Source organism: Hemiscyllium ocellatum, chromosome 15, assembly GCF_020745735.1.
Source record: "Hemiscyllium ocellatum isolate sHemOce1 chromosome 15, sHemOce1.pat.X.cur, whole genome shotgun sequence".
Classification (NCBI taxonomy): domain Eukaryota; kingdom Metazoa; phylum Chordata; class Chondrichthyes; order Orectolobiformes; family Hemiscylliidae; genus Hemiscyllium; species Hemiscyllium ocellatum.
This window is the reverse complement of record NC_083415.1, coordinates 50,514,520-50,526,752: the sequence shown is the minus strand read 5'-3', so window position 1 is coordinate 50,526,752 and position 12,233 is coordinate 50,514,520. Positions and strand designations below refer to the sequence as shown.

The window sequence follows — 12,233 nt, the reverse complement described above, 5'->3', positions numbered from 1 at the left end:
AGAGTTGAGACAAATGATTAGCCATGATCACAATTAAAGGTAGAATAGGCTCAAAGGTTAGATGGTCTACAATTGCTCCTATTCTTATATTTATATGTTCCTACAACTCCAGATTTAGGTTCAGCTGTTAGACACCAGCATGTCTTGAGAAGAACCCTTTTTTATCGTTAGCTAGTGCTGATAAATTTAAGGAAAGACGGACATTTTATTTTACATCCACATTATGAAAATTACTGCAAAAGAAAAATTCAATTACATGGCTAGAATGCTCCACTGTATTAACTTTGCCTCTAAAGAAGGCATTATAGTTTAGTTAAAAAAATATAAATATTAGTTTCATGTTTTCAATCTATTAAAAAGTAATGAAAAATTAAAAGCAACATTTTACATTTTTTTTCTGATACTATCAACTGTGTGCACATGACAATCAGTGACACAAACATAAAGGTCAATATAACATCGCTGGAAAGTCTACTTCTAGGATCCAAAGACATTTTTTGGAGTACTAATAAACCTGGAGTTCAGATTTACAATATGCAGCCATCTGACAATAGAACTGACTTTCAAATCCAGACTGCAAGTTCTTCATCTGGATAAAACTGCATCAAAACCACTTAACCCTCATTGAAGTGAGGTAGCAGACAAAATGTTCCAGCCAAGTATTAAGCAGACTCTATTGTATGAGTTAAAATACTCAAATTCAACTGTGGACCCTGAGTGGGGAGCATCCCCTTACCTGTACAGTTGAGATCTGAACTGGAGGACCACTGGTAGGTGTAGCTGATCTTGAAGTGAGTGCTCCTTGAGACTGAGCTTGTGACTGCATCTGTTGTAGAGCTTGCTGAGGAATCAGCATCAACTGTCCACTGTCACTTCGCACAAGAACCATTCCTAGATGAAGAAAACAATTTATTTAGAATTCCCATTCATTTAGATTCTGGAAAACAATATTTTCATGAATTTAATGTCCCAATCAAAAAAAAGTATTTAAAATTTGATGATCTGAGCAGATTGATACAATTCAATCAAATGCTTGCCATCCAAATCAAAAGAAGGCTCGCAAATAAAAGAACTATTGAGTTAATATTTATTCAATTTTGTGAGAAATTATGATGCTAGAAATGTGTACATTTTACACAACAGTTTTTTTCCCACATCCTCAGGATATCCCAAAGTGCTTCATGACCAGTTAATTACTTCTGCAGCGTAATTACTGACATCTTGTTGGCAAATAACAAAACAGCATTAGACTTAGGATGGCATCAAGGACTCCTGGCAAAACTGAACTGGTTGGGAATTGGAAGAATACGTTTCACTGATTGGAGTCATATCTTGCACAAAGGCAAATAGTTGTGGTTGCTGAAGGTCTATCACTCAGTCTCAGGACTGCAGGTCATCCTGAGGGTAGTATCCCAGATGCAACTATCTTCAGCTGTTTCATCAATGACCTTCCTTACATTACAAAGTCAGAAGTGGAAATGTTTGCACAATGTTCATTACCATTCACAACACCTCAAATACTGAAGCAGTCTGCACAAATATGCAGCAAGATCTGGACAAAAGGCTTGGGCTGATAAGTGGCAAGTAATATTTGAAGCAGACTTGTACCAGTTTACAGTTAACTAGGTGAGAAAGTGTCAAAACCCGTAATTTGTGTAAACCTAATTTAGATTGTAATTTGTACTTGGCATTAAAGTAAAATATGTAGTTTAAAATTTTGTAGTTAAGGCTTTGAACAGGTTTATTTTCAAGTAGTGCATTGGAAGCACAGCCTCATTAATGAACTGACCAGGACTTCCAGTGGAAGGGGAAGGACCCCATCATAATGCATATTAATATCAATTACGAAGATTCTGCTTAAAGAATTTTGAACAGCAAGAAATAAAATTGAAAAGTAAACCATAAAACAATATTAAATAAAATGATATGGCAACCAATTTATGCACAGCATAGCCCCACAAATAAATTAGGTGAATGAGCCGCTGGAGAAACGCTCATGAGCATACAAGGCAAACCCCTTACTATTCGTCAAGAAAGTCCATGATGTTATATTTTATCTAAATGAGCACATTTCCAAGAATGCATTCATTATTCTTTCTGTACTGGATTAAAGCAGCAGTCTACATTGTGTTCTAGCTTTGGATTGGGCACATAACTTACAAATATTTAGTTCAGTGGTGAGAGTACGACCCTTTAAACAAGCTAATGTACATGCAATGACAATTACAGGAGATGCCCTACCATACTTCCCAAATGTATCAATGTGAATTAACACTAGTTTCACTAGAAGCTGTTATTCATCAATTTTATGACTTTAAGGAGGCAAGAAAGTAAAGCTTGCACATAGAAAAAACACTGGAATTGAAGTTTGCTCATCTTTATTTACAGACAAGCAATTATGTTCCAAACACAAGAAATTTGAATAACTTGAAAAATAAACCACACAATATAATGAAACATTTTACAAACACACACGTTATTACAAAACAGACTTTTCTCCCTAATTTAGTTGTGATATACTCAAAAGTATATATGGTCAGAGTTCTATAATTTCATTCTGTAGCAAATCTTCACTATCTGAAATCTGTAGTTAGATGCTCTATTCAACAAAAGTACATGTAAAATTGCCCTCAATGTAATATTGAGAGCATACTGCATTTTTGAAAGTGACAATAATCAATCAATACATTAAACCAAACCATCACTTTTCTATAATAATGGGCATAAAAGATTGCATAGTGCTACTCAAACACATTTTACCACTATCTTGGTGATCTATGAATTAATGAACACCAATAAAACAGATTGTCTGTTATTTATCTCATCATTCATTGTTGCATCCTATTGTGGGCAAATTGGTTCCATTACATTTGAGACTACACTTGAGAAAGATCAATTATAAGAAAGGATTTTGCTGATCGTAATTACAGTTTTTCTCAGCAGCATACTGAGAGAATTCTATTGCACAAAGGAACCAATCTAGCTTTCGAATTGTAGCTATCCTTTTTTCGTCAAACTTACTGCTCTATCCTTGTAACTTTTCACGTCGTTTGCGAATCTTTATCAGATTTTGTTTTATTAACTTTGATAATAGCTTGATAATCACATTCTAATGACCCTCTATGAAAAAAGAACCTTCTTCCAATTTTAACTTTCACTCTTTAAATTATAGTCCTTCATGAAAAATGTATGAACATAAAATACATTCTCATGGTGAGCTTTCTCATTCTGACCCTCCTCAACAACTTCTAATTTTGTTATTCAACCTCAAACCTTTAGTTAATTGCAATGCAGTACCACACAGGTGCCAGTGCACGTGGCTCAATGTCTGTGAAGCCCAACCTATTGTGATCGGTTTTCTGCCTGATTCCCTACATTAAACTGTGTGTAGATTCCAGTGTTCCAGTGAAAGATGCAATTTCAGAGCTTGCTCTCCATTTGTGATGGTGCTCAATATTCACTTTTCTCACTGCTGCCTACATTGTCAATAGAGATTCTTTAAATCCAGTATTGTTTCCAGTGCAGCGTTGTCTACAAGCAGCAAGGCTCCTTGGTCAATCAAACTGAACCATCCTTAGATAAAGTTAAAAATCACATAACACCAGGTTATAGTCCAACAGGTTTAATTGGAAGCACACTAGCTTGTGGAGCAACACTCCTTCATCGGGTGATTGTATCAACCGACGCATGATTGTATCACCCGACGAAGGAGCGTCGCTCCGAAAGCTAGTATGCTTCCAATTAAACCTGTTGGACTATAACCCGGTGTTATGTGATTTTTAACTTTCTACACCCCAGTCCAACACTGGCATCTCCAAATCATCCTTAGACAAGTGAAGAGTTCTGCCCAAAGCAAGATACACAAATTAGATTTAAAGAATGTACAAGTGGAATAGAGATCGGGAAATATAATTGGGTTAGTATGAGAGATTAAGACCGACAGAAAAAAAAAATGCATTTTTAAAAACATTCTCCAACAGAGATTACAGAGAGTTAGGCATGAATTTAAAAAGGAGGTCCTCAAGAGTAGTAATATCTGGATTACTCCCAGTGCTAGAGCTAGTGAGGGCAGGAATAGGAGGATAGAGCAGATGAATGCATGGCTGAGGAGCTGGTGTATGGGAGAAGGATTCACATTTTTGGATAATTGGAATCTCTTTTGGGATAGAAGTGGATAGGATAGTGAAGGTGGCGTTTGGTATGTCTTCCTTTATTGGTCAGAGTATTGAGTACAGTATGGGAAAGTCTGTTGCGACTGTACAGGACATTGGTTAGGCCACTGTTGGAATATTGCGAGCAATTCTGGTCTCCTTCCTATCGGAAAGATGTTGTGAAACTTGAAAGGGTTTAGAAAAGATTCACAAGGATGTTGCCAAGGTTGGAGGATTTGAGCTATAGGAAAAGGCAGAACAAGCTGGGGCTGTTTTCCCTGGAGCATTTGAGGCTGAGGGGTGACCTAATAGAGGTTTACAGAATTATGAGGGGCATGGATAGCGTAGATAGACAAAGTCTTTTCCCTGGGTTGGAAGATTCCAGAACTAGAGGGCATAAGTTTAAGGTGAGAGGAGAAAGATATCAGAGAGACCTAAGGGGCAACTTTTTCATGCAGAGGGTGGTACATGTATGGGATGAATTGCCAGAGGAAATAGTGGAGGCTATTACAATCACAACATTTAAAAAGGCATTTGGATGGGGATATGAATAGGAAGGGTTTGGAGGGATATGGGCCAGGTGCTGGCAGGTGGGACTAGATTGGGTTGGGATATCTAGTCTGCATGGCCGGGTTGGACTGAAGAGTCTGTTTCCATGCTGTACATCTCTATGACTTGTACCAGAAGGAGGGATTGCACCTAAATTGGAAGGGGACTAATATACTGGCAGGACGATTTGCTAGAGCTGCTCGAGAGGATGTAAACCAGTAACGCGCGTGTGTGTGTGTGCGTGTGTGTGTGTGTGTGTGTGTGACCCAGGGGGATAGTGAGGAAAGAGATCAATCTGGGACTGATACAGTTGAGAACAGAAACAAGTCAAATAGTCAGGGCAGGCAGGGACAAGGTACAACTAATAAATTAAACTGCATTTATTTCAATGCAAGGGGCCTAACAGGGAAGGTAGATGAACTCATGGCTTAGTTAGGAAATGGGACTGGGATATCATAGCAATTACAGAAACATGGCTTAGCGATGGACAGGAATGGCAGCTTAAAGTTCCAGGATACAAATGCTACAGGCAGGATAGAAAGGGAGGCAAGAGGGGGAGTGATAAGGGATAGCATTACAGCTGTGCTGAGGGAGGATATTCCTGGAAATACATCCAGGGAAGTTATTTGGGTGGGGCTGAGAAATAAGAAATGGATGATCACCTTATTGGGATTGTATTATAGACATCCTAATTGTCAGAGGGAAATTGAGAAACAAATTTGTAAGAAGATCTCAGCTAACTGTAAGAATAATAGGGTGATTATGGTAGGGGATTTTAGCTTTCCAAATATAGACTGGGACTGCCATAGTGTTAAGGGTTTAGATGGAGAGGAATTTGTTAAATGTGTACAAGAAAATGTTCTGATTCAGTATGTGGATGTACCTACTAGAACTCTTGGGAAATAAGGCTGGGCAGGTGACTGAGGTGTCAGTGGGGCCAGTGACCATAATTCTATTAGATTTAAAACAGTGATGGAAAAGGATAGACCAGATCTAAGAGTTGAAGTTCTAAATTGGAGAAAGGCCAATTTCGACGGAATTAGGCAAGAACTTTTGAAAGCTGATTGGGGGTTGATGTTCGCAGGCAAAGGGACAGCTAGAAAATGGGAAGCCTTCAGAAAGGAGATAACGAGAATCCAGAGAAAGTATATTCCTGTTAGGGTGAAAGGAAAGGCTGGTAGGTATAGGGAATGCTGGATTACTAAAGAAATGGAGGGTTTGGTTAAGAAAAAGAAAGAAGCATATGTAAGGTATAGACAGGATAGATCGAGTGAATCCTTAGAAGAGTATCAAGGAAGTAGGAGTATCTTTCAGAGGGAAATCAGAAGGGCAAAAAAAAGGACATGAGATAGCTTTGGTAAAAAGAGAATTAAGGAGAATCAAAGGGTTTTTACAAATACATTAAGGACAAAAGGGTAACTAGGGAGAAAATAGGGCCCCTCAAAAATCAGCAAGGCAGCCTTTGTGTGGAGCCGCAGAAAATGGGGGAGATACTAAACTAGTATTTTGCATCAGTATTTACTGTGGAAAAGGATATGGAAGATATAGGCTGTACGGAAATAGATGGTGACACCTTGGAAAAATGTCCAAATTACAGAGGAGCTAGTGCTGGACGTCTTAAAAAATACACAAAGGTGGATAAATCCCCAAGACCTAATCAGGTATACCCTAGAACTCTGTGGGAAACTATAGATGTGATTGCTGGGCCTCATGCTGAGATATTTGTATCATCGATAGTCAAAGGTGAGGTGCTAGGAGACTGGAGGTTGGCTAATGTGGTGCCACTTTTTAAGAAAGGTGGTAAGGACAAGCCAGGGAATGAACTATAGACCAGTGAGTCTGACCTCGGTGGTGGGCAATTTGTTCGAGGGAATCCTGAGGGACAGGATGTACACATATTTGGAAAGGCAAGGACTGATTAGGGATAGTCAACATGGCTTTGTGCATGGGAAATCATGTCTCACAAACTTGATTGAGTTTTTTGAAGTAACAAAGAGAATTGATGAGGGCAGAGCGGTAGTTGTGATCTATATGGACTTCAGTAAGGCGTTCAACAAGGTTCCTCATGGGAGACTGATTAGCAACATCAGATTTCACGGAATACAAGGAGAACTAGCCATTTGGATACAGAATTGGCTTAAAAGATAGAAGACAGAGGGTGGTGGTGGAGGGTTGTTTTTCAGACTGGAGGCCTGTGACCAGTGGAGTGCCACAAGGATCAGTTCTGGGTCCTCTACTTTTTGTCATTTATATAAATGATTTGGATGAGAGCATAAGTAGTACAGTTAGTAGGTTTCAAGATAACACCAAAATTGGAGGCGTGGTGGACAGCGAAGAGGGTTACCTCAGATTACAACAGGATCTGGACCAGATGCACCAATGGGCAGAGAAGTGGCAGATAGAGCTTAATCTAGATAAATGCGAGGTGCTGCATTTTGGACAGGACATATACACTTAATGATAAGGTCCTAGGGAGTATTGCTGAACAAAGAGACCTTGGAGTGCAGGTTCATAGCTCCTTGAAAGTGGAGTCACAGGTAGTTAGGATAGAGAAGAAGGTGTTTGGTATGCTTTCTTTTATTGGTCAGAGTATTGAGTACAGGAGTTGGGAGGTCATGTTGCGGCTGTACAGGACATTGGTTAGGTCACTATTGGAATATTGCGTGCAATTCTGGTCTCCTTTCTATCGGACAGATGCTGTGAAACTTGAAAAGGGTTCAGTAAAGACTTACAAGGATGTTGCCAGGGTTGGAGGATCTGAGCTATAGGGTGAGCCTGGACAGGCTGGAGCTGTTTTCCCTGGAGCATCAGAAGCTGAGGGGTGACCTTACAGAGGTTTACAAAATCATGAGCATGGATAGGGTAAATAGACAAAGTCTTTTCACTGGGGTCGGGGAATCCAGAACTAGGGAGCATAGGTTTAGGATGAGAGGGGAAAGATATAAAAGAGACCTAAGGGGCAACATTTTCATAGAGGGTGATGCATGTATGGAATGAGCTGCTAGAGGAAGTGGTGGAGGCTGGTACAATTGCAACATTTAAGGGACATTTGGATAGGTATATGAATAGAAAGGGTTTGGTGGGATATGGGCTGGGGGCTGGCAGGTGGGACTAGATTGGATTGGGTTATCTGGTCGGCATGGATGGGTTGGACCGAAGGGTCTGTTTCCATGCTGTCCATCTCTTTGACTATGACTAATTTTCTCCTGAAGGAATAGAGTTCTGTATTGACAAAATTCTTTGAGGATGGAAAAGGCTTTTCTTAAGTAATTATCATTATTGCACCACGATAAAAGTCACTCATAAATGCACCAGCCTAACATTTTCCAGCCATTTTTAGAGCAGAAGTAGTGGGTAAGAATTGCATGTTCATACCACTATTTATTTCAATGCTGACTGTATCACTAAGGAATGCTCAGGATACTTCTGACAGCAACATTTGGATTACTACATTTAGCTGCGCATATGCAAACTCCTGACATTGCTGTTAGATTATCTCCATTATAATTTTGATCGTAGACAGCCTTGCTATTTTCATAAATCCAAAGCCATTATCTGGCAATAACTGCTACCAAGTCATATAGCATGGAAACAGACCATTTGGTCCAACTAGTCCACAATAACTATGTTCCCACACCAATCTAGTCCCACTTGCCTGCCTTTAACCCACATCCCTCAAATCTTTCCTATTCATGTACTTATCTAAATGTCTTTTAAATTTTGTAACTGTACCTACATCTACCACTTTCTCTGGAAGTTCATTCCACATATGAATGAATGAACAAACGAACAAACTATGTAAAAAAGTTGCCCCAATGCTCTTTTAAAATCTTTTTCCTCTCACCTTAAAAGTATTTCTCCTAATTTTGAACTCATCCAGTCCTTGCTATTCACCTTATCTACCCCTCATGATTTTATAAATTTCTAGGTCACCCCTCAACCCCTAAGCTCCAGTGAAAAAAGTCCCAGTCTATCTTTATAACTCAAATCCTCCATTCCCGACAATATCATGGTAAGTCTTTTTTGGACATTCTCCAATTTACTAATATCTTTCCTGTGGCAGATCTGTACTCAGTACTCCAGAAGATGCCTCATAAACATCTTGAAAAACCTCAACAAAAGCCCAAGTTCTATGTTGTGGTTCTGCTCGCCGAGCTGGAAGATTTTGCTGCAAACGTTTCGTTCCCTGGCTAGGGAACATCATCAGTGCTGTTGGAGCCTCGTGTGAAGCGCTGCTTTGATGTTTCTTCCGGTATTTGTATTGGTTTGTTCTTGCCGCTTCCGGGTGTCAGTTTCAGCTGCAGTGATTTGTATGTGGGGTCCAGGTCGATGTGTCTGTTGATGGAGTTTGGGGATGAATGCCATGCTTCTAGGAATTCTCTGGTTGTTCTCTGTCTGGCTTGTCCTATGATAGTGGTGTTTTCCCAGTCAAATTCATGTTGCTGGTTGTCTGAGTGTATGGCTACTAGAGATAGCTGGTCGTGTCGTTTTGTGGCTAGCTGATGTTCATGGATGCGGATTGTTAGCTGTCTTCTTGTTTGTCCTATATAGTGTTTTGTGCAGTCCTTGCATGGTATTTTGTAAACTACGTTAGTTTGGCTCATGCTGGGTATTGGGTCCTTTGTTCTAGTGAGTTGTTGTCTGAGCGTGGATGTTGGCTTGTGTGCTGTTATGAGTCCTAAGGGTCGCAGTAGGCTGGCTGTCAGTTCCGAGACGCTCCTGACGTATGGTAGAGTGGCTAGTCCTTTTGGTTGTGGCATGTCCTCGTTCCTCGGTCTATCTCTTAGGCATTTGGTGATAAAGTTGCGTGGGTATCCGTTTTTGGCGAATACCTTGTATAGATGTTCCTCTTCCTCTTTTCGCAGTTCAGGTGTACTGCAGTGTGTTGTGGCCCTTTTGAATAGTGTCCTGATGCAGCTTCGTTTGTGTGTGTTGGGGTGGTTACTTTCATAGTTTAAGACTTGGTCTGTGTGTGTTGGTTTCCTGTGTACCCTTGTGGTGAATTCTCCGTTGGGTGTTCTCTCTACTAACACATCTAGGAATGGGAGTTGGCTATCCTTTTCCTCTTCTCGTGTGAATCGGATTCCTGTGAGTGTGGCGTTGATGATTCGGTGTGTTTTTTCTATATCTGTGTTTTTGATGATTACAAAGGTGTCATCAACATATCTGATCCAGAGTTTGGGTTGGATTTGTGGTATGGCTGTATGTTCTAACCTTTGCATAACTGCCTCTGCTATGAGTCCCGAGATTGGTGATCCCATGGGTGTTCCGTTGATTTGTTCGTATATCTGATTGTTGAAAGTAAAGTGTGTGGTGAGGCACAGGTCCAGTAGTTTAACATCTATACAAGGTATTCGCCAAAAACGGATACCCACGCAACTTTATCACCAGATGCCTAAGAGATAGACCAAGGAACGAGGACATGCCACAACCAAAAGGACTAGCCACTCTACCATACGTCAGGAGCGTCTCAGAACTGACAGCCAGACTACTGCGACCCTTAGGACTCATAACAGCACACAAGCCAACATCCACGCTCAGACAACAACTCACTAGAACAAAGGACCCAATACCCAGCATGAGCCAAACTAACGTAGTTTACAAAATACCATGCAAGGACTGCACAAAACACTATATAGGACAAACAAGAAGACAGCTAACAATCCGCATCCATGAACATCAGCTAGCCACAAAACGACACGACCAGCTATCTCTAGTAGCCATACACTCAAACAACCAGCAACATGAATTTGACTGGGAAAACACCACTATCATAGGACAAGCCAGACAGAGAACAGCCAGAGAATTCCTAGAAGCATGGCATTCATCCCCAAACTCCATCAACAGACACATTGACCTGGACACCATATACAAACCACTACAGCTGAAACTGACACCCGGAAACGGCAAGAACATCCATGAAACAGACACATCGACCTGGACCCCACATACAAATCACTGCAGCTGAAACTGACACCTGGAAGCGGCAAGAACAAACCAATACAAATACCGGAAGAAACATCAAAGCAGCGCTTCACACGAGGCTCCAACAGCACTGATGATGTTCCCTAGCCAGGGAACGAAACGTTTGCAGCAAAAACTTCCAGCTCGGCGAGCAGAACCACAACAACGGATACCCGAGCTACAAATCTTCAATCAGATTTTAAAGCCCAAGTTCTATACTCAAAGGTCTGAATGATGAAAGAATACACACTGTTGGCCTGAATAGGTATGTGAATGACTCAGTTTTCATGTTAATACTAAGACAATTGTTTTAATAAGACTAAGGATACACAGTGAAGAGCACTGATTAAATACACTGAGTGCTTAAAGAGAAGTGTTGGGAACTTTGTGCCACAATGTTACTGTCCCAACCTCTGGGCCAGAAGTTTTAGGTTCAACACCCATTTAGCCCAGAGATTCATCATAAGTCCAAACTGGTTGTTTGAAAGTTTTCTTTAAAGGAAAGATTTTGATAGGTGAATGGGTACTCAAGAGAACAAAAAGAAAGATTTTGAGACACTGGCTTGATTAGGAAGGAGGCAGACATTACATAATGCTATATTCTGTAAACAAGACTGATATTAAGTAAAAGATTGCTGTCTCGCTTGCTACTTCATCACTGGACCAGAATGAATAACGTGGTAGCAGAGGAGAAAGTTGGATATTTTCTCAGACATAATTTAATGTCAGTTACTTTATGAAGAATAGCTGAAAGGAAAAGTAAATTGTAAGGGTGATGATTAACCACTGATGTATTCCAAGTCTGAACAGCAAAATCAAGTGAATATGTGGACATTACTAAAGAGAAAAAAAATATGGATTTGACAAATATAATATCAAAAGCAAAGCTTTCTGTGAGTTGTATGCTTATCAGTTGGATACTGAAGATATTTGAACAGTATCACAGAGATGTACAGCACGGAAATAGACCCTTTGGTCCAATTCGTCTATGCCGACCAGATATCCCAACCCGATCTAGTCCCATCTGCCAGCCCCCAGTCCATATCCCTCCAAACACTTCCTATTCACATACCCATCCAGATGCCTCTTAAAAATTGCAATTGTACCAGCCTTCACCACTTCCTCTGGCAGCCCATTCCACACACACACACCACCCTCTGCATGAAAACATTGCCCCATAGGTCTCTTTTATATCTTTCCCCTCTCACCCAAAACCTATGCCCTCTAGTTCTGTACTCCCCGATCCCAGGGAAAAGACTCTCTATATATCCTATATATGTCCCTCATGATTTTATAAACCTCTATGGTCTCCCCTCAGCCTCCAATGCTCCAGGGAAAACAGCCCCACCTGTTCAGCCTCTCCTTATAGCTCAAATCCTCTAATCCTGGCAACATCCTTGTAAATCTTTACTGAACCCCTTCAAGTTTCACAGCATCTGTCTGATAGAAAGGAGACCAGAACTGCACGCAATATTCCAACAGTGACCGAACCAATGTCCTGTACAGCTGCAACATGACCTCTCAACTCCTGTACTCAATACTCTGACCAATAAAAGAAAGCATACCAAA

At 40.5% G+C, this 12,233-nt stretch overlaps 1 protein-coding gene across 1 annotated transcript in view; it reads right to left on the bottom strand.

The window, feature by feature from the left end:
• The window catches only part of LOC132822783 (transcription initiation factor TFIID subunit 4-like), a 111,621-nt gene that overhangs the window by 47,351 nt on the left and 52,037 nt on the right, over positions 1 to 12,233 (bottom strand). The window contains exon 2 of the mRNA XM_060836117.1: positions 737 to 891. Coding sequence (XP_060692100.1) covers positions 737 to 891 — 155 coding nt within the window. The remainder of the gene's footprint in view (positions 1 to 736; positions 892 to 12,233) is intronic.